We start from the raw sequence: 27,825 nt of genomic DNA, 5'->3' as shown, positions 1-27,825 counted from the left end.
AAAGGAGACAAATGTTTGTATGTTGATGTTTCTTGAAAGAGCATGTGTGTGTGTTTGTGAAGCCATGCAATGCTCTGAATCAGAGATGTTTGCTTGTCCCTTTAGGCGGTTTGTCTAGCAGGGGGAAAAAGGTATTTTTCCTCTTGAGCTGATTCATCAGACCAAGCAAGCAGCGTATGAAATTGACAGACCTCATACACATTGGATAAAAAAATAAAAAAAACTCAGTCACACACACATCACTCTCCATTTATTGGTCCCATAATGCGTTGCAATTATCCCCCCTCACTGCCATGTTTGGGTTTAACTTGATATTGTCGGTATATTTGCTGCGGAGCCTTTCCTCATGATCTATGGCCGTAATAATTGTGGCTTTAAGCTGCGATTGTGGTGCCGGCCCCCGACTCCACGACGCAGCAGTGGTGTTTTTTTTTCCCTCCAGAGACACAAAGTCTCAACCAAAAGCCCCAAATGGCTGCCTGAGAGGCCTAGAGAGGGGCTAACCCCCCACCTTAATACCCAACTCAAACCTTGCTCCTAATGCCACAAATACTGCAGCTTGTAATTACCTCCAAGATCTTGGAATCATTTCCAAGCACATTGTCGATGTACATTACAAGCCTTGCAAAAGTCTTTATACACTCTTGAACAGTTTCACATTTTTCGTGTTTAAACCACAAACTTGAATGTATTTTATAGGGAGTTTTTTTTTTATTTTTATTGATGGACCAACACAAAATATTGTAAGGGGAAAAGGAAAAAACATTTGTGGAATCTTGCAACATTTTGTTTATACAGATAAAATCTGAAGAGTGTGGCATGCCATTGTATTCAGTTCCCCTGAATCACTCCTGAAAATAAACATTTTGCTGAGGTTACAGCTGCAGGGCTGCGTCTCAACCTCTGTTGCATTTCATTGATTGAAATTTGACCTATTTTTCTTTGCAAAATATCCCAAGTTCCATCAGATGGTATGTTTGTATGTAGCTCCAGCTTTATATTTGGGGTTGTTGTCTGGCTGAAAGGTAAACCTCTATTACAGTCTCCGTTGTTTTGCAGTCTCCAATGGATTTTCTTCCAGCACTAGAGTGTATTTCACATCACTGCCATTTTTCATGGTGAATATGTTAGTTTTCCAGCTATTTATTAAAAATATTTAGGGAAAATGTTTTTTTCCTTCTACTGTTCAATTATACCCATACTTTCTGCCTACAATAAATGGGTATGATTACTTTATAACACATTGAGCCTCTATCTGATGTCAGCACCAGGCAGTTTGGCCCTTGTCAATCATCTTGTGTACAGAGCTATAATCATGACTATAATGTGCAGCAACTGCCATCTATGGATGTTAAATGAATTTCTGAAAACCTAATTGTTGGACATCTTTGCTCTACTGCTTGATCTGGAGCCAAGCATTCAGACTAATGGAGCTGTATTGATTTGTGTGCTTTGACTCACAGTCACTCCCTCCTCGATTACCTTTTGTATCTCGTGTTTATCCCTTTATACTTCCTCTCTTTCTAATGCTGCTTATCCTCTTCACTCTGCTGATCCCTTTTGGGACTTACCTTAATTTTCCCCCCTTTTTTTCCACAGAAGCTCAACATGTTGACCAGCATTTACTCCATGTCGCCACCCGATGGGGGCATTTGGGACAACGTCGGCGCTTCCTCAGACATGCTGACATGCGTGCACATGCCGGATGGCCTGACGGTCCAGCTTTCCATCAGAAAACACCAGACAGCAGCCGACCTTCTTTGTGCAGCCTGCAAGGTTGGTTTTCAAAGAAATGACATGTCGCCAGAGTGAGAGGACAATATTTCTGACAGCTGAGGGGAAAAAAGTGAATAGAAGCAGTGAGGTCATTTGGATTTCATTGTGTAGTGTAGGAATTCATGCAAATTTAATAGGCAAATATAATATTTTGAAGTCATGCAAGCTTTAAATATTGAAAGTATGAAGCATAAATAAATCATATGTGGTTGCTAAATTGTTTTTAAAGCAGTCAAGTCTTATCAAAAGCACTTTCTGAGCCATGGGTTTGCAAAAAAAAAAAAGTGTGTGCAATATATGGATGATGACGCATCATCTATATCCTCAGTGTTGGGGGAATTTATTGAATGCTGTGTGATCGCTTATTGGAAGACAGGAAAAAAGTTGTGACAGTTTTTCTAAAATAAATTTGCTAAATGTGGGTCAGCTACCACAGATGGCACAAGTGGGGAGTGAACTGCCAGACCACCTGTTTGTGAAAGTTTATCAGCGAAAACAGAAGGGCCGTGTTTTACATTGCAATCCTTTTTATGTCCTGTCAGTGCAAAACGCCTGCAGATGTTTTGCAGGTTGCGTTAAATCAGCATAGTGCTCTTGCTTTGCTTAAGTAAAAAATATTTTTCTGTATCTGAGGTAAATTAAGAAAATGGTCTTTCAGTTCAACTATTTTCTTTATCAGTATTTTAACCTCCCTTCCAACCACAGCATATTGCTCAAAATATGACTTAATAAGCTGTTCATTTCAAAATGGACTGACAGTGTTTGAGTGACCTGACAGATCACTCCGTGAAAAGCTTTGACAGCTATGTTACTGTAGTGTAGTTAAAACCTCATTAGTAAAATATGATTTTGTGGAGAATAGCGAGAATTGCACAATCACTGCCAATGTTATAAAGTAAGTGACGCACATGTAGGAGGAAATGCTGATGCATTCCTGCGCACAACAGCTTAACAGTGATGGTCACAATGACAGCAACATCAGAATGCTGACAGACTTCTTGTATTTTTTCTCAAAGTCATTTAGTGCTGTGGTATATTCCAGGTACTCTCTGCTCGAGTCAGAGCTTTTAGGTCCCTCCATAAGATGCCAGTTTGTTAGGTCTACAAGCTGAGCATGTGCTGGGGACCCTATTATCACTACTTTTGTTTTAGTTAGCTTTTTTTCATTCATGCTTATTCCATATTTTGTATTTTATTCATGGCAACAAATATAGTTGTCATGACCAACAAGCCGTAACACAGCTCAGCCAAGTTGTAAAAATTGTGTTTGGCCCTTAAGTAAACAGACATTTAAACTTTGTTGTTAGAGTTGAGTCACAACTTCTGAAGCTTCTGCAGCAGTATTTGAAGTTGCACTGTGTAGGAGTTGTTTAGTTTCTGACTTTGTACTGTTCCCTGTGAATGACTGCACAAACATTGACACATGCACGCCCAACATACGAGCAATTGCTTGGGCAATGCATCTTTGTGTCTCTCTGCCACGTGAAAAGTTAGTAAATAATTTACACCTCTGCTGCACAGCAGCTGCCCAGCTAAGTACTGGTCCATGAAATATGCTACATTGTTGTGTTCATGCAGACTGCTGAACATTAAAGGGGCTCTTGTGTAAACAGGTGAAGCAGCTGGACCCAGGTTTGCACTGCATCCGGCTACACAGACAAGCAGGGCAGAATGTGGAAGTTCGATATCTGGCTCCTGCCGAGCTCCTCCACGAAGTGGTGAGAAGGACGTGCATGCACTGTCTGAACAACACAAATAACTTTTTATTATTCTGGCTTTTTTATTGTGTATTGATTTTATTTTCTATCTCGCCTTAGGTCTGGGATCAGCTGGAGGTGGTCTCTGCTAATGTGTTTGCGCTGCACATGAGAAGGCCGAGCAGCACCGCCGACTATGGTGAGCCAGCTTGTGGACAAATTAATGCTTAATTAAAATGACGTTTACTCATGCCTCATAAGTTTTATTTAATTCATCTTCTCTTTGAACTTTTTATTTTATTTTTTTCAATCCTCAGGCTTTGCCATAACAGGACACATTGACAGTCAGAGGAACAGCAGGATTTTTGTGAGCGAAGTTCTTTCCGATGGGCTGGCTTTCAGTGGAGGTGGCAGCTTCTCACTTTCCCTCGAGTTTAAATCATGTCGCAGGTGCTCCCTAGGCCGCTTTTTCCTGAAACACACCTGCGTTTGCATGCAGGTCTCCGTCCAGGCGACGAGATCCTGGTGCTGAATGGCCAGTGTGTGTCTGCTCTGGACCTGGCCTTGATCCAGACTCTGTTTTCTGAACGGACCCTGCACCTGAGGCTTCGGCGGGATGGCCCCACGCCATCAGCTCGAACGTCTGACTGCCCTGCTCCTTTGGGCAAACGCAGCCAGGAGGTCCGCAGCAAGCATCACCGAGCCAAGTCCTCTTCAGGTGCATTCATTTTTTCACATTCGAGCTGTGTCTCCTTACATTAAACACTGGGACAATAAGTTTCACTGAAGATGGGACTAATTTTGCAGCTTAGTCTGTTTTTGTGATCGGATATACTTCTAATGTATATCCGGTCGTCAGTTTAACACTTTCCTTTATCGAAAAATCCTTTGTCATTCTCCAGAAAAGATTATGCAGCAGTGGAAACCTCAAGGTTCCTTTCTCTTCCTGCATGTTTGCAGGTTTTGTTTATGTGCATGTAAGTTTATGCAAATAGAAAAGTTCTGCTCTGCTGCCCAATGTTTACTGTAATGCCTGAGACTGTTGGTAGTTTTGACACTTGAGCCACAAAATTACCAGCTCACTTCTGTTTTAGTTAAGATCTCCACTTCCTCAGAGTCAGTCTTTTTCACAGAGGAAAAGCTAAAAGAGAAATGCAAAAAGAAGTTTAGATGAAGCTTAACAGTTTTACTTGAATCGGAGGTAGAGAAAAGGCTGGAAGAGGTCTTTGACTGCAGGAGGCTCATAATCTCCATGAGTGTATGGTGTCCTGTCAGACCGGTTTAATCTCCCGGCGGATGCGAGGTGACAGAGGCGAACGGTAAGGTCATTCATCACGCCACACAGGCACAGCTGATACCGGGCAGGCAAAGCTTTTCACTGAAACAAACAAAAAAATGTTGTTTTAGTTGCCATTAACTTGGAAACTTAACCTCAGGATGTTTATGATATGAACTTTGACCCTCTTGATGCATTTTTTTTCTTCCAATTCTTAAAATGTTGCTGCTGTCCCTCATTTACAATCTACAGAAGATTTTGTGCTGCACATAAACAAAAAGCTTCAGTTTCACTGAAAGTGTTAATTGTCATCTTAATTATAGCTATTCATTAGCGTTTCCTCCAGCATAGACATAATTGAACACAAAGGGATTAATGACTTGAAGGCCTCATTATGGCAGTTTTAAGTGATCAAAGCGCCTGCAGTTTTGTTCTTCAGCCCTAGAGGGCGTCTGCTCCAAGGCATGGCTGATGAGGAGAGGAGGAGGTAAATGCTGCCAGCAGAGGAATTAACGGTTGTATGACAGGAATTACAAAAAGCCTTTGTTTTCGCTGGAAGAAAGCATTCTGTTTTATTTTTAGAGATCCTGATGTACAAAATAAAGGATGAGAGAAGTGGAAGTTGATTATATCTTTAGAAAATCTGCTCCAGCAGTAAAAGATTTGTTGACAGTGATTGTAGGCTTAAAAAAAAGTTTTTTTTCTCCTTTTGTTTCCTGCTGTTACTTTGGCCTGTCTCCCAGGCTACAATCACAGTTTATGTGTTTTATCTGCCAACTGCTAGAGAGTTTGCCCTTGAGATGTTGGATCTCAAAGCACTCACTTTCCTCTTTTCTGACACCATCATCCTGCGATCAGCAGTAACATGCAAATAAACTTGTTATCTAGAAGAAGCTCTATCTTTTTATCTTTAAGTAGGATTCAAAAGAGATTTGTTGGTGGATTCTAATAAACTTATTCAAATAAAAACTGAAACTCATATGCATTCGTTACACACAGATCTGAAGGGTTTACTTCTCTAATTTTGATGATTATGGCTAACAGCTAATGAAAATTAAAATTAGATTTTTCTGATTATTTTATTACATGTAGACAAAAATGTTAATCTTCGTACAGGAATGTGATGTTATTGTTGACACAATCGTGGAAATTGTTCAGCAGGCAGGTATTGACACTCTACACAGGAGGGCAATCAAATAAAAGATCATTGCTAAAGTCGCAAGCCATTCAGAGAGCAATGGATCCTGGCATGTTTAGCTTCCACTAAGCTTTAATGGAAAGCTCAGTGGAAGGATGAAGTGTAGCAGAAAGAAAAGGCACAGGCATAACTGCATCCTTCAGAAGATTGCGAAACTACTCTTGAATGGTAGGAGATTTATTAGAAGTGGACTCCAGCTGGGACTGGTGCTTCACCCTTCTTCTCCTGATTAACTAGAGGTACTTGTCTCTATTCAGAAACTCCCATGTATGTCCTGCTTGGCACATCTCTGTGAATGCGTGCCTCATTTGTGGTATGAGAACTTTTGAAGTTTCAGGCAACAATGTTGGTTTAAAAATGGAACAAACCAGCGTTGTTTTTGTGGTTTGGTAGGATGAGCTGCAGCAGAAAAACCACAATAGTTTAAATGAAACAGCTGTGTGACAACCGTTCTGTTGCTCTTTTTCTCCAGATGTGTTTGCTGCAGCAGACAATGGAGAATCTTTACGCGTAGGCCTGGAGAATGATCACTCCCACTGTGCCCACAGGCTCGTACAACACAGCAAGGTAAGATGGGCTTGATTGGGTATGCTGTACCTTCTCCATCTTTCCTAGACCGTGTGTGTGTGTGAGTGAATGAATGTCTGTTTGTGGATGGGAAGAAGGTAAAAGAACCGTACACATCGCTTTGAGCCTGCGCCCACTTGTGTGGCAGCTGTGGGGCCATCACAAAGCAGACTGGCACCAATCCGTAGCATTACCATAATTAGGATCCTCCGTCATAGCCACCAGTATAAACACAGCTTATTACTGTCACACAGACAGGAGAGGAGGCTGTTTTGCTCTCCCACTGCCTCAGGCGCACGTACACACATGAAGATGAACACATGTGAGAGGAAGGCCTGCGAGGGCTGAAAGTGACTTTATTTTGTGTGGTAATTAATCGAAACAGACTGGTTTTTCTCACCAGTTGTTCTTTAATTTGTCTTAAAGAGTCTTGGCTTTGGCCCAGTGCACTGCAGATAACGTGACCAAATCATTTTATAGGAGTTCTGTCTTTTTTAAAGTAATTATGTAATAACAGTTGGTGAATTCTGATGCCTATTTTTGTTTGATCATGTTTTTTTCGTAAACTGCTTTTAATTGAAGTCATTAAAGCGTGAGCTTGCCCCCCGGGGAGTTGTTCTTTTTTCCCTCTGCAATGTAGAAATGTAATGTGCTAAAATCTGTGCAGCAGTGTTTATTGAGAGCACTAATGAGTGTGTGTGGTCACTGGAAAAAAAGCCAGGTGTTAATGATGTAGACATGGCTCAGTGCCTGAAAGCTTATGAGCGTGTACGTTCATACATATTCACCTTCTCTCTGCTCACATTTTACATCCTACCAGACAAAGCCGAGTACTGTGATTGTTGTTGCAGTTGTGAGTGCGTGTTTGGCTAATTTCCTCATTGTGTAATTTGTGCTAAACGGGAACGGATGCCTATTTACTGCAGGGACTTTTAGACAGAGATTTTGTGCCAAATATTTGGAAAGCTTCCCTAATTGCTGCTTGCCTAATTGCCTGTGCGGAAAAAAAACCAAAAACGCCACCCAGCGTTTGACCTGAGGTCAGCCACGAAGAAACCTGGAGAGAACAAGCCTCTTCTTCTCTATTCTTTTTGTTTGCCCAGCGACATGAGTCAGTCCTACTGTGCTGGGATCTGCACTGCACCACTTCTGCTGCTCAGCTCCCTGCCGGTTGTGTTTTTACTGGGGAATGAATAGAATATAGGTGTGTGTGTGCAGAAAGGATTCCCTGCGATGTGTGCCACTTGCGTCACTGAGGCACAAAAGGAGACAAATGCCACTTTTTTGATCAGCTATGTCAGGCACTGTGATGGGAATTTAAAAATAAATGGAGATAAAACACAGGGCAAGATATTGCTGCTAGTAAATCACATTTTTGCTTTCATGCAGAGCTGGATTTAATCACAGTGCAGCCGTCTGCTCATTCTCCACGGCAGAGAGAGAGAAAAATTGAGTCACCGGGTAGAAAATCGTCCCCACATCAGCAAATGGGTTTGTGCCTGCCTGCACGATATAAAAGTCAAGGGAGAAAGATAGAGGAGAAGGAAGAATTTCAAGTCTCTTGTTGCATCTTGTAATCAGCGGCCTCATTAGAGAGCGACCACCTTTGATTAATTGGTCGGCTGCAATGCAGTTTGCTCTAACACAAGAGAGATCTTCACGTGTTTGTTCTCGTTGTAGGTGTCGTTTACCATCACTGTAATCCATGTGTTGGTGTTGCATAATGAAACATTTGGATTGAGAGCACCATAGCAAACAGTTTAATACAGCGATGTGGTTCCGTTATGAGCTGAACCAATCGATTGTTGATGTCAGCCAAAGTGGTCCTGGATAACTCCCACAAGACACCTCAAGCTAAACTGGTTTGTTATGGATAGAGGGCGGAAAGATGCTTACAGGCAACATTAAAACAGATGGGTTTTTTCCCCCTATTTGTTTCCATTCCCTCTAAATCTAGAAGTAGCTGAACATTGTGTTGGGTTGGTGTGATAAACTTGAGTAAATATATGCTTTATTAAGAAAGTTTCACAAAAAAACCTAAAACAGAAATACTTTACAGTCCATTTCTACTGCTACCAAAATAATATAGAATTATGTAAAATAATTAAAAAAGATAGATAAATTCTATATGGTTCATTAGTGCGCTCTTTACATAGGCATCTAGCCTGCACTCGGCTGCTTAACAGACATCCAGCTTATAGTTTGTCAACTGGACTTTCAAAAAATCAATACTTTACTTAGAATTAAATTAATAAACATTATGGCATGTTAGTTTCCACACAATAACCTCTGTGTATTTTTGTCACCAGAACTATTCTCAAATGGTCAAATTTATCTTTTTGAAATTGTGATAAAACTGAACTCCGTCTTGTTGGAACTGAATCAGTGTTATCTCTGTTGACAGCTCCAAAGTCTGTGTGTTTTCCTCGTTACCTCCAACATTGATTATTACAATTCTCTTTTTTTTGTGATCTCCCTCAAAAATCCCTCCATGAGCTCCAAATGGTCCAGAACTCGGCTGCTTGGGACATCTTCATTTTATTATGACACCCCAATTATACTGTAGCTTCATTGGCTCCCGGTCAAGTTCAAAGTGAAATTCTAAATTCTTATGTTAACATTCAAGGTCATCCAACAACTCCCCCCTCTCTCTTCTTAGTTTATCTGACCTCCTCCATGTTGCCACCTCCTCTCCCTTCCTCAGATTCTCCTCTTCCATCCACCTCACAGGTCGCTCTGCTTGCTTCGGTACCACGAGGAGCAGAACTCTCTCCTGCCATGCTCCCTAACTCTGGAATTATCTCCTACCAGAAATCCGCAACATTGATACTCTTCCTATTTAAATTCAGATTTAAAACCTGCCTAGTTAAGACTACCTACTCATTGTGATACATATCATGTTTCTTTATGTTTTTTTGTTTCTTTACGCTCTTTGTAGACTGACCTTGAGTGTTATGAAAGACCCAAGTCATGCTTTATTATTATCATCACATTGTGAAGGCATCTTCAGTAAAGCCAGAGCAAAGTTCACAGAATTGTACAAGACTTGAACTTGTTGCTCTGTGCTGCATGATTAAAGACGTCAGGCGGCACAGCCTCATTAGACAGATCCGTTTCTGGGACTGTTCTGAATACAAGAAATTCATTTCTATTTACAGTACTTTGAGCTTACTAGTAAGGCTTTACTTCAACTCGGTGTTAAAATGTTGGTTGGTGCACAGAAGTCTCTGAATGTGCAACAAAAACACATTTCCTTCTTGCTCACTTTACTTTACGAGCTTTTGTGATGCCATTTTACTAATAATTTGCATAATATTGTTACCACTGTCCTGTCCTGTTCTTGTTCCTCCAGCCTGCTATTGTGAAATTCGACATTCCCATCTTGATTTAGGCTACAGGTTATACAGCGAACAGACATATTAAGCTTCTTTGCATTCGTCCAGACTAGACATTTCCGTAAGAGCATTTAAATGGACTTATAAAGAGAACCATAGGTGGAGTCGTGCTCTGTCTGCCTACCAGAGTGGAGATCCAGCTTGATTCATTTAATTTACACACTGATGTTATTAGGCTTTGTATAAAACAGGCATACACACACTCGGATGGTTGCAACATTTCTGGTTCATGCCTTGTTGCAATATCATTTCCCCTGCCCTTCTGATGGTGTTCCTTTTCTACTCCTCTTGGTGGACGAGAGGAGTATGAAGTGTTATAGCAGCTTTTTAAAAAAATGTGTAAACTTCAAAAGTTATGCCTGCAGACATAAGCATAAGTGCCTTCTTGATGCGTCGTTTTAAACTCGAGAGATTTTCCTTTACTCGGGTGTGTGTGTTTCCACATCCAGGAGGAGGGAATCATTTGAAGATGTGCGTTTGTATTATGATTAAGCCCATCAGTCGCCATCTGGTCATGAGCAGGCTAATAATCAGGGCTTAGTGCTGGCAGTCCAGTTAATGCGAGCCTCCTCTTGTCAGTCTACCCATCTGTAAACAAGACGGCACTAAAAACTTACTGTAGGATCCCACATGGACCACGGCCCGTTATGATCCCAAGGAATGGCTACTTCAGAGGGAGCTATGCCGACTGCAGGCCTGACCATGAACGATGAAGACCTTCAGCCGTCCCTGTACCTCACCACATTTTTTGAGGTCTTCATGCAGGAGCAGTCACCGGCCCATACCTTGTGCTCCCTGTTTGCCATGTGCTGGTTCTGGCCATCCGGCTCTGAACCCGAGGAGGACGACGTGAATCTGGGGTCTGCTCTACTCGGTTTGGGGCGTCTCATCAAAAGCAAGGTGGCCTGTCTGGCAGAGGACGTTTCTGCTTGTCTGCAATGCCAGAGAGGGTCCAAACAGGCGGTAACTATGTGCTATGGATGTAAAGATAGCAACGTTTTGTGTCATAATTGTGTCTAAATTAATTATGGTTTTATAAAAACATTATTAAACTATGCAGAAATTATTATTACAGGAGTCCAGACTGTTTGCTCCCAGCATTATTAGTATCTTAATAGTATTATAGTAATAGTAGCAGTATTCTTTCCTTCCTTTTCCCATAAATTTTAAATGTTTTAGTGCAATATATCTGTTTTTAAACTATAAAGCATTGTTTTAGGAATGCTGTGTACAAATAATGCAGAATTCAGACTAACTCTGCATGATTTTAGGAAAATGTGTCATTATTGTTCAGTCTTGCCATAACATTGTAATGTTTGGACACAATCTGGACATTTATTGAGTTTTGGCCTCCAAGTCACTGAGATCTATATTTCTGATGTGGGCATCACAAAAAGTATAAGGCAGTTTACATAGCTAGCCAAATATTAGCTGGCAGAGCTTTTGGTATCTGACATATTATGGTCTGCCAGATATTGCATCCGAAAAGTCTTCTGCATTTGCAATATTGGACACTTTGGAATTCTGTTTCACGCCGTTGGTTTTTTTGTGGTGGATATTTTAAATGGTTTTAATTGACTTTAAAAGGCGCTTCTGGAAACTGAGTGTATAAAATGTTTCTTCAGGCAGGGATATCCAAAGTGTGGCCTGTGGGCATTTTTAGCCCTGAAAGGCTTTTCAATGGATTCTGAATGCAAAGCAAGACAGCTTTGAGTGTGACCTAACATAACCTAACAAAACATAATTAGTGACGAGATTTTTACTGTAGCGAGACCTTACGAACAAGAGACAGAAAAATTAGGATTGTCTTAAATGGAAATGTTTGGAACAACAAAAAATATTTGTCTTTCACTGAGCACATTTTTTTTTTAAATTTTGCTTTCATTTTTGTTTTCTTGTAAACAGAACCACAAACACGCAGCCACTTTTACTCAAAAGAGGACATGTGGACAAACCCACTTATCAAACTTAATTACTTAACTCTCTGTTTCCAAGAGAAAATTGGTTTATGGTTAATGATTTACAGATCCATTTGCTATAAAAGTCAGATCACTTTGTTTCATTAAAAACATCAACAGCAAGTTTTGCTTTATTGTTGAGTGGATAAAAATAACAAAATACTAATGAGTACTTTCAACTGGAAAATTTTAAGATTCAGACGAAAGAATGTTCTATTTCATCCCTACGGCAAAAACACAGTACCTCCAGCAATCAGGAAACCCGTCTCGGGTAGCAAACTCACTACCGCCTATTAAAAGAAAAACCAACAATGTACCAATCGAAGAACAAAAGTTGTATCAGAGAGGAGCTTGAGCAGCCTCTGGAGGGCGAGATGATCCTCACAGCTCCAATCGTAGTCTCAAGGCCAGCGACAAGTAAAAGAAAACAGAAGGTCTTACTACCCGTTCAACCTGCAAGCGAGAAGGTGAAAAGGAACTGAGCTGTCATTGTCACGTGACTATATAGAGTCGTAACTTTCGTTTTGGTTTGTTCACAGTTCAGTACACTCTGGTGAGACAGTAGATTGATTTGATCACTCGTTTTTAGGGTTCCATTTCTATTTATTTGTACGTATTATCTTTATTTCCTTATTTATTTACAATTTTGAATAGCAAAAATCATCAAACTTAAACTAAAACTTGAATTTTGTATTTGACCAACGAACGGAATATTACATTAAATAATCTACCTTAAAATAAAATGAAATAACTAAGCAAAAAATATTGTTCCTCCATCAGTAGTGCCATTCTGTTGTGAAAATATATACTTGTACTACATGAAAAACACTGAAAACTGAATAGTGGTACTAATTCATATTTCACCTTCGATTCACCCGGCTTCAGTGTATTCTTAGGATGGAAGAAAAATGTTGCCATTTAGAAGTTCATGCACTTTGTCATCAGAAAAACCTCTCTAATTAAATGTGTTTATTTTTAGACATGTTGCATTTAGAATGCTGCATAATGCTGTCATTCCTTTTGCCTTTGTTCCGGTAGTCATGCAGTGAAGTGGATCTGAATAGAGTAGAACAGGTGCTTTAATCCGAAGCTGGCTTTATTATTAAAATACACTCCTCTCTTTAAGTCCTCTGAGACTTTGCTGAATAATATTTGTTAAGGATGAATAATAAAAGGTGTAAATGGGCTAGAGTGAAGCGCAACGGGACCGGCCCTCCCCCTCATCTTTCTCTCTCCTCCCCTCCGTTTGATTTACGAGTCAGTGTTTTCTTTTATTGGGGAAGCTTTGAAAAGAAGGTGGCATTGTGGTTCTACAGCCCGCTAAGATGGCACATGAATCACCTGCAGCCGGGTGGCTGCTGCTGCTGCTCTCTTACTGCCTTACAGTGTCAGGACAGGGCTGTTTTCTGCGAGGGATTGGTAAAGCCACCCACGGGGGCATGCCTGAATTTCATCCTGTCTTTTCCATCCTCTGCCTCCCCACATGTGTTTGTTTATATCAGCAAAGGCAGAGCTCCTCTGCGGGTGACGTGTAAGGCTTTTCCTTTGATTTTGTGCAGCGTTTCATTGCAAAGCAGCAGTTCTGCACATATTGACTCAGAGCATTAAAGGGGTGATAGAGATGGTGTTTATCGTTTGTCTTGCCTCCCCCCCACGCTTTCAGATCTTTTTGCATCTCTTGCAAGTGTTTGTGTGGAAAAAAAGGCTTTGAAAACACTTCATGAAATCTGATTTAAATTTTGTTACTTGGTGTTGTGATTCACACATCATCTCAATTTTAAAGAATTGCATTTGCTGAGCAACTTTAAGGTCACAAACCACCAATGAGAGACACTTGGCTTGAGTGGCCGATTACAGATTTTTATAAAGCTTGGCTGGTACAGATTTTAACTGCAAGAGCTGTAATTTAAGACCATAAAGAGCTGTGGCTGTAAAATGGGGCTTTATTATTTGAAAACAAAGGTAAAACGTTTACAGAAATACCTTTTTTTTTTTAAAGCTGTCTTCAGCATCTTATTTTCACAATTGCTTACTTAGCATAGCAGTTTCCATGTTTTCTCCAGAGATTACAGAACCATACTTGAATTTTGAATTCCCAGATGGATGCCAACATGTCCAAAACCATCATGTTTCTTAAAATTAGATACGAGTACTGCTGAGGGCATTTAAAGCAGATTCATTTTTGTGTGCACAGACCTGGCCAGTAAAACTGATTATTACTTTTACTTTTACTTTCTCATTTTGCAGAATGGGTAACGGGAATAGGCCTCTATGTCACGTCAGTTTTACAACCCAAGAAAAGACAGTTATTTGTGTAGTAAGAGAAAGCTGTTAGTCACTCTTAGATTTTATTAAAAGCTAAAGAAAATACTGAATTCATATTTTTTTTTCTAGAAGTTAATTGTATCAGTTGTTTTGAAACTAGAAGTTTTACTAACAATGGATTGTTTTTTCCCCCCCCAAAACTAAATAGATATGATTATTAATGCAAAGTGCTGTATTAAGCAAATAACTATCACCTGCTGTAGCAGCTGGCTGGAGTTGATGTGATTGCCTCGTGCTTTGGCAGGTTACTACAATGTGAAGGTGTGTGTCATAAGCAGGGTGAAACTATAAACTTAGTGAAGTGATTTCCAGGAACTAGAATTTTTTTTTTTATTCATAAAAGTGGGAAAAAAAGTGGTCTGGTAGTGATTTTGGAAATGGGAGAATGTATCAAAACATGTGACAATAGTTTGTATCTAATTTTTATTTAACTTAAATAAGTCCAACTAATACACGTTTTGATGCAGTTATAAATTGGGAGAAAACATATTTTTCAGTTTAACCTCCAAATTGGTTGACATTGATCTCTGGCTAAAGTTTGTGATACACCTAAGAAGGGAAGGAATTGTAAACAAATCTTAATGCACATTTATTCACTGCTGTATGCACTAATCATAACTTATTGCAGTGCTCAAGGTGATAATCACCTTCATATCACTCACTTTCTAGAAGTGCAGGTCTTTTAGTAGAAAGTTTTCATCTGTTTATTAATTCCTCGTGAAACTACGTTGTTCACCAAGCAATAGATGTCATGTTTTATTTTTGTGCGAGGCCATAGTTAACATTCCTGCCCTGTTACCCCCGCTGGCTCAGAGCTTCCCATTTTTGAGTCAGCCATTCCTCTGTGTGTGGAGGTAACAAGCCAGAACACTCTACATTGTATTGCTGCTATTGAGAGGCAGGACACCAATCCAGCCCCTGGCCTCTCCGTTAAGCTCTCTGGAAGCCACACCAGAGTTCCTCTGTAGCTGAGGAGGAAGGTGAGAGATGGAGGCGAGGTGTGGGGACCCAGACTGCAGTGATGATGCCGAAGATGGACTGTGAAAGCTGCGAGTGGAACGAGTCCCCAAAGTGGTCAGACTTTCCTCTTCTGATTGACATGCAAATCAAGCCGGCAGCAGGCGCTTTTTCTCTGCCCACGCTCCCAGAACGGCAAATCAATCAGTCTGTCCCTATTGGACCCGGTTTGATCGGGGAGGCAGAGGTGGACTCAGAACCGAAGCGTGTGATCCAGGCATAACTGGGAGATGGGCTGCAAATGAGAAGAACATAAGGAAGGTGAAGAAAATCTAAGAAGCTTAGTGGATTTTAAGAATTTCCAGGTGGTGAAACCGTATAACTGATATACGGCAGGTGTCATAGAGCTGATCGGTCATGCCGACGTTCAGGGGAGGCAAGCTGCACAGGAAAGGCTGTTCGCTGGCTCGCAGGACCCGGCGGCACGCCACAGCAGCATGGAGGCTGCTCTACAGACTCCTCTTCCTGGTGACCAGAAGGCTGGGGGAGGTAGTGGCACTTTACGCTCTTGTGTTTGATGCTTCGCTTTGCTTTTTGTGTCGCTGCTCAAATTTAAAAGGAGCTTCTTGGTTGGTATTTAAATAGTTAACAGCGTGAAGGCAAAATCACTCTTTAAGTTCAGCTTTTTTATTTGCAGGTAGATTTTACATAGCTTGAAAGAAAATGTTGACCTTACATTTATACGTATCTATTAGGCGTAGGTGGGAAAATCCTTTTTTAAACTTTTCCTCCATAACACTTCTCAAAGTTAGAGCACACAGAGAGATCTTTCACCGTTCCTCTTTACCCCCATCTCACCTTCAAGGCTAAAAGGTTTGGATCTGAAGGCTAAGATGTGAATGGGGAAAACATTGATTTTGTATGTGGTGAACCACTTCTGGGTTGATGTTTTGGATTTTTTTTCTGCTGAAAGATCCATTAGCAACACATTTTTAACTTTCTGGATTATTTCCTGTCATTTCAAAGACATCCTGACTGTAACAAAGTACCCCTAATCTTGGACCGGAAACACTCCCACAGCATCACAGACCCTCCACTGTGTCTTACAGTGGGCATGAGGTGCTTTTCCACATATTTGTCCTTTGTTTCTGGAGTGTTTGTTGCTGAAAAGCTCAAATTTAGTCTCATCTGCTCCAAATTTTATTGCAGCAGATTACTCTGCTGCAATAAAACATGAGTTGCTTTCAAGGTCTTTTACAGATTTTTACGCTGTGTGGTGACAAATTGTTCCGAATCTCTACGCGTTTGCATGCAATGAATTCAGAATTTTAAAAAAATCCAGCTAGCTGTTGGCCAGAATGCTATCAGGCAAGTAAATCAAGCCCTTCTCTGATCACGCCTTGTTTTCTAATCTGTAAAGTTCTGCAGAGCCGTATGTTCTGAATCGACTGGAGGGCATGAGCTAAGGTACAAACGTAACGCGGAGCTGACACCTGTCAGCAAGAAAACCCCTGAATAGGAATTCACAGCAGCAATGTCAGATCCACTTCTTCTTCACAGCTCTCCCTGGCTTTTCCTCCGTCTCTTCTGGCTCACGTCCTTAGCTTTTAATTGGTTATTTGGGCTGGCTGTCAGGCTGTGTTGGTTGGATTGTTGTGAGGCAGTTGCAGTTTCTGAGTCATGAGTGTGGAGCCCCCACCCGTCCTCTCTTGCCGTCTGTTTCTCTCTGCCCACCTTATCTAGTCAAGCTCCGGCGAATAATTTTTTTATTTTTTTTTTTTGTGGATTGAAGTGAACGAAATTGGGTTTCTCTGAGCAAAATGTAAGCATCTTCAGTCTCTGTTCTCGAGCTTTGACTCCTCCACGCTCTCATAGTCGTATGTGAGCTTCAGCTGCACGTATTGGGCCAGTACTAGAATGTGATGAGAATTAATTAAGCATTTGAGTGGAGATTTATGCTACCAGGCACATACTTGTTTGAAGAGAACCCGACAACCCTTCCCTGTGGGTGTCTGGAGCAGAAATAAGCGTCACATGCGAGTGTTATCACTCTCCCAAAGCCTACTCCCTTCCCTGTCTGGATGCATGAGTGGGCTGTTTGATGAATTTGTTGCTCTGATATCCTTTAACCTCAGTGCTTCCTTCAGGCCATTTCTCCCCTGTCCATCTGCCTGGTGGGAGTTTTCCCAAAGCGTATATCACTAAATGAGGGCTGACTGCCACTGCGTGCAGCGTTGTCACCGGCAGGCTTTCTGATCTTCAAAGGGAAAGTGTGTCAGCAGCAGTGTTTACAAGCTAAGAGAAAGCTGACACGCACTAAGTCGCATTTAAGAAAATGCTGCCGATCGGCTCAGCAAACGATCAGCTTCTGCCTGGATGCTCGTGTAGCTGTGGGTTCATGTTTACGAGAACATAAGGTTGCCTGTCAAGTCAAATTGGAGACGTTCTCAGCAAGCAGGGAGACATTCAGTCCCCTTGCAATTAACAGCTAATACTCCCAAGAACTGCCTCCTGTTTTTCTTTTTTTTTTAGTTGTTTCCCAGAGACGAGGATTCTGCGCTTACATTCAGGGAGGTACATCTCTGGAATGCCGTGTTATAATGAGCCAGCTGATGAGCCGCCGGCTTATTAACGGAAGTCCTGATTGTCTGTGAACTCCCTGGGAGTTTGTGGAGGGGTGGCAGCTCACACCAGTGCCCGAGCTAAATGACTCAGACAGGCTTTTACACGCTGCTCGCATTGTGTGCAGGCATGCGCTTCGGCGGCCACAGTGCCAGAATGGAGAGCCTATCGATCCATGCCTGTTGCCGTACATGCTTTAGTGGGGTGAGCTGCATTTGACTGCTTCCTGAAGCAACATTTTAGAATACCTGCACACACACACGAATACACACACACAGGAGGAAGTTGGAGATTGCTGAGCAGCTGTTTTTCTTGGCACTTGGACTGTCCCACTGCTCAGTGTTGCTGAGCAATAGATTGGAAAAACTGCCTTTGCTGGCACCTATCAGCCTCAGCTGATGTCAGGAGCTGGCCATAGATTGTAATGCACATCATGTCACTCACCTGCAGCTAGAAGTAATAGCCATTATGGAGCTAGAGCACTTAGATCTTGAGATGCACCAATCAGAATTTTGTGGCCGATTTATCATCTTTGAATTTTGTAAAACTTTGCAATTGTTATTTTAGCAATTAGCACAGCTGGCAACATGAAAATCATTCAACCATCCTAAACAAAAAAAAAATCTCATTCTCTCTTGTTCGCCACCTGAATGACCCACAGACATACTGTATATGTGCATGTTGTAGATAATGCACTCTTTTAAATAGGTTTTTACTTCTGACCAGCCAATCACAGCTCAGCACCAATTAAGCTAAAACTGATCAATTATGATTGCCAGCTGATCTCTCATTGCATCAACTAAATTAAACCAAACTAAAGTGAAGTGAATGTGAATTCATAGTTGGTAAACAATGTAGAAAGTGGATTTCTTTCTCCTCATTGCTTCCCATGTAATATAAGTGACAACTTCTTAATTGCTCACTTTCTGCCACAGCCGCTAACAGACTGTACCGTCTCAACCAGCCACAGGCGGAACTTTGCAATATGTTGCCTAAAGCATATGTTCGTTTTCCTGAGGCTGTACAGGTGGAATGAATACAAAGTAAAGCAGATCATCTGCCTGTAGAGAACATCTCTGTAAATTATATGACGCTGAGTAATCCACGGGGCTCCACCTGTCAGAAAAGTATGTTTGAGCTTCCTTTTATTTAGCTGTAAATTAGCACACATTAAACACGCTAACAAAGTATTACATGTCAACGTGGGATTTCCTGACAAACTTCTGATATTTGTTATAGTGTCAGAGGAACAATCAAATGTGCATCAAGGCGATCTGCTGAGATTTAGGTAGTATCTTAGATGCGCTGTGAAGTCTACAAAGCCAATTATTGAGTGCATGAGTAAATCTCCAATGTTTTCAGAAAGCCCAAGATTGTCCATGGATTTATTTACGTAATTATAATATAAAGCTTTGAAATGTCAGTCATTAGAGGTGAAGATATGAAGAATTTATTTTATTGAAGCGTGTGTGTGGATTCATGCAGTTTAGGTGCGATCCACCATTTTATTCTTTCGGCTGTTCTAATCCCCAAGCTGCCTAACCTAAATACTCTGCCCTCTCTGTCGCCCCCTACAGAGCGTGGACACGGTGTGCACCATTTACAATTCCTTCCAAGAAGGCTCAGCAGCCGGGGGTGTGATGGATGATGTGAAGGAAACTCAGGGAGGCGAGTCAGGCTCAAGTCCCGCCAGAGAGGCCGCGCTGCTCAGACCTTGCCCCAAGCACATGAGCGTCACGGAGAGGCTGCGCAAGGTCATCCAGGAGCTGGTGGACACGGAGAAGTCCTACGTGAAGGTGAGTCTACAAAGAGTGGACAGCTGTAATATTAGTACTAGATGTAAGAGAAGTGAATTAATATTTCATCAAACTCCGCTTCACACTTCCTAAAGATTTAGTAAAGTGATCCGATGTCACCTTTTTTTTTTTTTTTTGAAGACATTCACTTTGATTGAAGCCACTGGAGAGTGTGGGATATAAAAGTCTGAGCATTAAAAATTATTCATTTCCCTGTTACACCTATCTGGTATTATTTAATTATATCCTGACTTGGTGTTTTTGATTACACTGCCTATTTTTCTGCTACACAATAAAAGCCACAATCATAAACTCAGGGAGCCTACAGCCTTTCATGAGTTTTCAGGGCTTAACAAGTATGGAAGAACAAAAAGAAAAGAAAACCAGTTGCATTTCGAGACTTCCTGATTTCTTTGTCCAAAAGTTGTCCTCTTGTATTTCCTTCTTTTAATCTTTCTTTACCCCAACCCATCATTTTTTTGCCATATCTCACTTTCTTCTGTCCTTCTTGCTCTTGATCATTGTCATTTCCTGTATGCTTGCTTTATTGTGTTCTTCTTTCTTTTCTTCCCCCTCAAGTCTTTCCTTCGTTGTTTTCTTTGTTCCCTGTTTCTCTCTGCCTTTGCACATTTTTTTTGCCTTGAAACTATGAAATTAAAAATGTGCCGGAACCCTTCAAACTTCTGCACTCTACAGCCCTTGTGGCATTTCTTTCCCTTCTTCCAAATTTCCTTGTTGTCTTTATCTGTTCCCCCTCCCTCTTCAGCCTACCATTGAGTCGTAATTGAGGGAGGAGATTGCCTTCCCAGAGCAGCTTGATTCAGGTCATTTCGTCTGAATCCATGCACTGCTGGCTGGGGTGCTGAAGGGAAGGAGGGAAGAGGAGGATGCTCATAAATCAGCCTAATGAGAATATTCTCGCTGATTCTAAGACAAGCTACAGCCATATTAAGGGAGCGGGCTGCAGGGATAGAGAGGGGAAAGAGAGGGAAATGAGGTGATTGCGGAGGTTATGATGGCAGAACTCTGATGATGGAGGGGATTTTAAAGGATGAGCATGTTCAGGAATAAAGCACAGATGACTGACCATCTTCTGCTTATTTCCCCACTTATAGGACCTGGACTGCTTGTTTGAGATCTACCTGAAACCGCTGCAGAGTGAAACCTTCCTCACACAGGACGAGGTAGGCTGCAGATCTCTGTCCTGCAGAAAAGGTCAAAATCATTGAGTATTTATTACTCATCGATGAACTCAACCGGATCATCTCCCTTATTGCCACTTTAACTGGTTGCAGGAGAAATTAACATTCTCCAACCCTGACCTTCGAATGCCACAAAGGAGCGCAGCAATAAAGGCCAGCTTAGGTGTAAAGACACTCATCTTAATCCACTGATTGCTGTTCATGCTCTTTATTACATGTGTAATTTTTCTTCAGTTAAAAACAACCTTGATTTATCTATGACAGCATAATAGCTAATCTTAATATATTTCAATCTGGAGAGACTCAGACGGAGATGAGAAGACAATTAGAAGAGTTTATTGACAAACAGAATTTAAAGTCTTTGGCGCTTGGGCCCCGGCTGGGGATAACGGTTATCGCAGCGTTAGCGATAGGCTTCAGATGAGCATCCCCGATGCTGTTAGGAACGTCATCCCCCAGGGCCCGGCACTGGTGGTGGAGGTTGAAGAAGGGTGCGGGCCTCAGGACCGGGCGAATGGAGGAGAAGGGGTGGTGGTGGGTTGAGCTCGGCTGGAGAGCGAAGGACGCCATGAATGAAGGTCCTTATCAGCTGGGACTTGGTCGATGATTGGACGTGACGTGGCTTGGTCCGGCGTTGATAGGTCGACGATTGTGGGCAGGTCGCTTCAATTAACGGGTCCTGGTGGGGATAAAAGAGTCTTCCAGTTTGAATTTGCGCCTAGGCTTCATTACTGAAATATCACAGAAGTTTATTAAGCACAGGGTGATTTATTTCAATGTTTTTATGACCATCACTTAGAGCCATGATCATCGCCAGAAACCTTTTTTTTTTTTTTAAAGAAATGTCATCTGATAAACCCCCCCCCACATAAAATAAATACAAAAAAATGTAAAAAAAAAAAAAAAAAGGCCACAACAATTAATTTTTTAAAGAAATTGGCTTGTCACGGTGGAGTGTTGTATCCAATCATCTTTCTGAAAAGTTGAGTGGAAAGAAAAGGTGAGGTAGAAATAGGTGCAAAAATTGTAGCGTTGAGAGGATTTGGAAGCAAAGCTTGAATTTAACTTTTCTCTGAACATCTTGTCAATAACTGTCTGATTGACTAGGCTGTAATGTCACAATCCTGTTTTATAAACTTTTTCTTTATTAGTCTTACATAAAATTACTTATTCTGAATTTTGTGAATTCGCTGAGATGTAAATGCAGAGTGTTTCTGCAGTATGCTAATGTAATCACACTTGCTGGGCTTGACCTCAGACATGGGACACTCCTCCTGAGATACAGAAGTCGATAGTCCTGCTGAGACCGAGGGCAAATAACATACCCATTATGAGACACAGGGACGTGTCCAGACATAGAACGGACAGGGCAGTGTTGGCCCCTTAATGGCTTTTAATGAACGATACTGTCGACCTGGGCTGTATAGTAGACGGCATATTCATATGGCTCGTCACTAACAGGCTTTGTCAGAGATGGAGCCATCACAGAGGAGATTTTCTAACACTCCAGAGGGAATGTGTGACTGACTGTTATGAATTACAAGTCATCCTAGCTTTATTTTGTTTCCACATAACCTCACACTCTCTCTCTCTCTCCTCCCACTCTGTCTGTGCTGTTCGCCTTTCATACATCCCCATCGATCAACTTCCCACTGTTCCACCATTTCTCACTCCTTTCCTTCCTTTTCTTTTCCATCCATAACTCTTCATCCCTGCCATCCTGCTCTCCTTGTCAGATGGAGAGTTTGTTTGGCAGCCTTCCTGAGATGCTGGACTTCCAGAGGGTCTTCCTGCAGACCCTGGAGGAGAGGACTGCCTCCAAGCCTGACTTCAGCACCCTGGAGACGCCCTCACAGTTTAAGGTACACAGACACAGCGATATTTATACCCTGATCGATTAAAGCTTAACATCTTTTAAACACACCAAACAGGTAATCTGAGTTACTTTAACCATAAAAAGATGTGACCGTTGAGTTTTGGAGATTTATTAGACAAATGAAGAGTTGTGACAGCAGTACAATGTCCTGATTTATAGGCTTAGCATGACGAGTTGTGGAGTCTATTGATTAAATCTGCGGTTCAGCCCTGAACCCAGAAAGGTTAGTGGAGAGGAAGGCTTCAGAGGGGGCTTCTGAATGGTCTCCCAGGAGAGATGGAGGACGGTCATGACTTCACGTGTTCATGCTCTTTCATCTTGTATAAAGCCACTTTCTGTCTGTGTGGAAACCTCAATCCATCTTTTTTTTTTTTTCTATTTCCTGGCAGAAGCTGCTGTTTTCTCTGGGGGGTTCGTTCCTCTATTATGCGGACCACTTCAAGCTCTACAGCGGGTTCTGTGCAAACCACATCAAAGTCCAGCAGGTCCTAAAGAGAGGTAAGGAATCCTGATAACGGAGTTCTCGCCATTACTTTTCCAGATTCAGATCCACACAGTTCTGTTCTTTCCAGCCATTTAAAATGTTAAATACCAAAAAAGTGAGAATTATGACCGATATTTTGTGGGTAGGCTTCATATACAGAGGATGAAAAACCCCACAGACTGGATGGATAGATAGATAAATGATGGGGAAATGGATAGATGGGTGGATTGATGGCTAATGGCTGGAGAGATGGCCAGTGAGATGGATGGATGGATAGATGGCCAATGGGTAGATGACTGGGTGAAGGATGAGAGTGGACAAATAGATGGATCGAGGATGTTGTGGAATATTATGGCAAATGAGAAATAAAGCAAGGAAAAGTCCATCTTCAATACTTTTTCCAGCCCAAACCTGGATAATTCTTAAATTCCATGATTTTCCATGACTGTGTAGGAACCCTGCAATAAGCGCTACATAGCATCCTGTGAAGCAGAGGATCAGTGCATGTTAAGTACCTGCTTCCAAACTTTTTTCTCGTCAGCTCCCTTACACCTGAGTTGCATCAGTGATATACCCACGGCACTCCCTTCTCTATTTCTGGGCATCAACTCTTAGGAAGCAAGTCAATTATTTATGAAAGCAAATATCCCAGAGTGAGGCATGTGGATGAAAGTGAGCTGACTGATACCTTTCCAGTTTTCAATCTCCTACGTCCGGCGCAGAAATTCTGTGATTTGCGATTTCAAAACGAAGACATGTCCAACTTTGAAATGATCCTGTTCACTTGACTGCTTGCTTTTCACAGCACGCATGTCCGTGTAGAAAAATTAAAAGTTAATTTGTGCATGCCAAGATGTCTGGCATTACTTGGGAATGCTGCCCAGTAAAACAGGACAATGTAAGAAGAGTGACTGCTTTGCCAACATGGGAGGGTGGCGAGAGCTTAAATCTGCCATATTAACATAACAGTTTGGGGTATTCCTTGAAGTAAGTAGCAGGAGGGATATTTAATCGGATTAACTCTCCAAAGTCGATGACGGGTCAGAGTTACCTGGAGCAAAAATAAACACTTTGAGAACTTTCTTGAATATTTTGATCCTGCAAATAGTGTTTTGTTCCAACAAGTGTCAATAAAATTTTGAAAGTAGAACATTTAGTTTTTAATATAACAGGGTTATAAATTGTTGGCAGCAGGAAAGTAACCAACAGTTATCTAAAGCTTAAAATGATGAGGTGTACCTTTATTATAGTTGGCGCTCACGAGCTAATACAATAGCGGGTAGCACAAAATTTGCACAGTGCAGATAAAAGCTGCTTTGTGTAATCTCTGATAGCTAGTTTGCTCTGAATCATGGAGAACTCCCTGCACAGCCCATAAACAGGTGCAGTTTTCATCACCCTCCTTTCCCCCGCAGACCGTGAGTTACCTCGGCTTCTGTTTATTCGTTCGACTTGTTAATCGCCTGCCAATTACTGCAGGAGGTTCCGATGCAGCCGGCTGTCTGTAGCTGAAAGTGTTATAATTACTGCTGTAATGGCCCCCTCCCTCCTCTCTGTGGAAGCATACCGCAGTGGGAAAATGTCACCGCCTTTACAGACAACTCATTTTGCTGCATGCATCAAACTTTACTCTCGTTCACACTGTTGGCAAGAACTGTGCAGGTCAGATCTGAGAGGTTGAGTTGCTTCTACTTAGCGAGTCAATTAAAAAAAAAAACAACAACTTTGCCATTTGTTATATCATAGAGGTAATTTACTGACGCAGTATCAGTGGAGTAGATGTAGAAGAAAGCTGCACTACCACCTGCTGGAGACAAGTTTTTGCACCGTGATTCTGCCCTTACAAGACTGACATCTGCAGCAGCATTTCAGGAAATCCAAGTACCATTCATTTAAGAAGAAAAACAATCTATTTCAGTAGTTCAGTTGTAAAAAGTAAAACCTATGTTATGACTATTTTTAATGTGTTTTTCTTTCATTTTTTACTCAAATTTCCTCTCATTAATGTTTGACAACACTGATGTGCAACTACAAATAGGATTTAATCAAAAAGATAAGGCCAATCCCCTACAAAGGGCAACATATTTCAATGCAGCATATATTTTTTTATTATTTTAGATGATCATGCTTTACAGCAAATGTAAATCTAAAGTTTGGTTTCTTAAACCAATAAAAATTTAATCTTATGTTATAATAATGGGGCAGGCTTTTTATTAACATAATATAAAGCCTCACATTTTAGCTCAGTGGTCAAAGGTAATGAGCAACACCACATAGCCACAGGATGTCATATATTGGAGGAAACCCCAACAAAGTTTTGAATGCAGATTCCGTACAGGTCATAAACATACAGTACTTTGAGCAGGTGAACATTTCTAACTTACCGTAAAATCTTTCTCGTTTTTCATGGTTTTATTTATTTATTTTTATTTAACTATGGAAAATTCCGAATAATAAATGTTTGAAAATCTAATGATTTTTTTATGAGTTGAACTTAGACTTAATGAACTGAATGGCCGAAATAAATCAACTATTCATGATATTCATATTTATTGAGACACACATGTAGATTCAACTTTGGTCTGTCAAAGGTTTATCAGGGAACTCAAAGGATGATAATAAAGTGGTGAAATATCTCATGCAATTTTATATTTTTCCTTTTAAATTAAAGCAAAGACGGATCAGGCCTTTAAACAATTCCTGGATGCAAGGAACCCTACTAAGCAGCACTCGTCCACCCTGGAGTCGTACTTGATTAAACCGGTGCAGAGGGTCCTTAAGTACCCCCTGCTGCTCCGAGAGCTGGTCTCCCTTACCGATGCAGACAGCGAGGAGCACTACCACCTCACCGGTAGGAAAACACATGCATGGTTCAGAATCTGCACACGTTCACACTTTTTCGATGATTTGATTTAATGCACATAATGATCAAGTATCAAATCTTAACCAAATACTGCATGTGAAACCCTGATGTGTTGCGTGCCCTTGCAGAGGCTCTGAAGGCCATGGAGAAGGTGGCGAGTCACATCAACGAGATGCAGAAGATCTACGAGGATTTCGGCTCCGTGTTTGACCAGCTGGTTGCGGAGCAGACGGGCCTTGATAAAGAGGTAAATCTGCTTTTCCAAATAAGAACTGAAATTATAATGTCAGAATAGTGGAGATGCATGTAGTCTCAACTGAATTTAGCAGCTTGGCCGATTACAAATGCATGAGAGTTGTCTTATTTACATGCTTCTCACATTGTTGCAAAAAAAAAAAAAAAAGAACATACAGCTTGTTCTTCTCCATCCTCAGCTCATTTTTGAACTTTCCTTTTCTGTTCCCGTCAGGTCACAGAGATTTCCATGGGTGAGTTTCTCATGCATTCCTCAGTGGTCTGGCTCAACCCTCATCCATCGCTGGGCCGCATGAGAAAAGATCCCGAAATTACTGTATTTGGTGAGTCTTGCAGCGTGTCATTCGTGGATGTTTGCACAATTAAAGTCCATGTAGAACAAGTGAATTTGGTTTGTTAGAGAAGTGCGCAGAGGTGCATGTGAACAGCGCTCTGACTGAGACTCTCTTTGAATTTAAATATCCATAGCTGTAATGCTGATGTATGCTTTAAGGCTTCAAACTGGCAGTTGAAATGCTTCTGTGGGTTCCCAGGAGGTATTTGCAGTCAAAATCTAAGATGCTGATGTGCTTTTTTTATTTCCCTTCTCCCCCACCAGTCTTCAAGAAAGCAGTGATATTGGTCTACAGGGAAAACTGCAAGCTGAAGAAGAAAATGGTAAGAATAGCGTCTGTTATACTTTCCCATGACACAAATATTGTGTTTAGTTTGAAAAGTGGCATTTTCTCCTTTTATTCCAACATGGCTTTGTTTTTCTCTGCTCCATGACCAGACGAATCCTCGTTCGGCACTTTGTCACGGCGACTCAGACCCGTTTAAGTTCCGGCGGCTCATTCCTCTCTCTGCACTGCAGGTCAGGCTGGGCAACGCTGCAGGTATGAGGCTGGCACATCGCCATATTATCCCCCTCCTCACACTGCCCCGCTTTTCACATTTCAGCTCAGCCCCCCCTCCCTCTTCTTATCTCCTTCTGAAAGCATAAAACATATTTGAACTGTTTGATTAAAAGCTCTGCCTTCATTTCTGTCCCATCTCTCTCCGTCTCTTTTTCCAGGAACAGGCACGGAAAGCAGCTGCATTTGGGAGCTGATCCACTCCAGGTCTGAAGTGGAAGGCAGACCGGAGACGGTCTTCCAACTGTGTAGCAGGTCAGAGATTTACCATTTAGGTAGTTCGTGTTAATGCTTTTATGAATTCATAATTTAGTTTATCTACTGGAGGATGCTCTACTGAAGGGCTCTTCTCTCTTAATTTGTACCCAATTTCCTAACATTACAACCTCAAGCTACATATTTTACTGGGGATTTTTTTTTGATAGAAAAAAAGTCTGTGTATGTAAAGTGGATTAATAATGCATGCCACTCTTAAAAACAGTGTATCTTTTCTTCTGCTGTATGGAGTTGATCAGATAAAATCCCTATAAAATAGAAAATTGTTTGTTTTTACTTTGGTGCAGGAAAATGGTCTAATAGTCTAATAATAAGAAAAATCCATTCAAAAACTAAAATTTTTAATTACAATATGTTGTATTCAATAATAACAAAAAATAAAGAGTTTCATGTGGAGACTTAGTTAAAA

The 27,825-nt window shown here is 41.3% G+C and overlaps 1 protein-coding gene across 2 annotated transcripts in view; it reads left to right on the top strand.

Annotated features, from left to right (window-relative positions):
* tiam2 (T cell lymphoma invasion and metastasis 2) overlaps nucleotides 1-27,825 on the top strand; it is a 76,975-nt gene that overhangs the window by 44,705 nt on the left and 4,445 nt on the right. For both annotated transcript variants that reach the window (XM_014468818.2, XM_023352485.1), the window contains exons 10-25: nucleotides 1,600-1,776; nucleotides 3,390-3,494; nucleotides 3,594-3,672; nucleotides 3,791-3,880; nucleotides 3,973-4,191; nucleotides 6,420-6,514; nucleotides 19,349-19,567; nucleotides 20,683-20,751; nucleotides 22,506-22,631; nucleotides 23,035-23,143; nucleotides 25,801-25,980; nucleotides 26,121-26,239; nucleotides 26,462-26,570; nucleotides 26,846-26,904; nucleotides 27,020-27,122; nucleotides 27,302-27,395. In XM_014468818.2, coding sequence (XP_014324304.1) covers nucleotides 1,600-1,776; nucleotides 3,390-3,494; nucleotides 3,594-3,672; nucleotides 3,791-3,880; nucleotides 3,973-4,191; nucleotides 6,420-6,514; nucleotides 19,349-19,567; nucleotides 20,683-20,751; nucleotides 22,506-22,631; nucleotides 23,035-23,143; nucleotides 25,801-25,980; nucleotides 26,121-26,239; nucleotides 26,462-26,570; nucleotides 26,846-26,904; nucleotides 27,020-27,122; nucleotides 27,302-27,395 — 1,952 coding nt within the window. The remainder of the gene's footprint in view (nucleotides 1-1,599; nucleotides 1,777-3,389; nucleotides 3,495-3,593; nucleotides 3,673-3,790; nucleotides 3,881-3,972; nucleotides 4,192-6,419; nucleotides 6,515-19,348; nucleotides 19,568-20,682; nucleotides 20,752-22,505; nucleotides 22,632-23,034; nucleotides 23,144-25,800; nucleotides 25,981-26,120; nucleotides 26,240-26,461; nucleotides 26,571-26,845; nucleotides 26,905-27,019; nucleotides 27,123-27,301; nucleotides 27,396-27,825) is intronic.

The sequence above is a fragment of the Xiphophorus maculatus genome, chromosome 19, assembly GCF_002775205.1.
Source record: "Xiphophorus maculatus strain JP 163 A chromosome 19, X_maculatus-5.0-male, whole genome shotgun sequence".
Taxonomy (NCBI): domain Eukaryota; kingdom Metazoa; phylum Chordata; class Actinopteri; order Cyprinodontiformes; family Poeciliidae; genus Xiphophorus; species Xiphophorus maculatus.
This window is presented reverse-complemented; position numbering and strand designations above follow the sequence as displayed.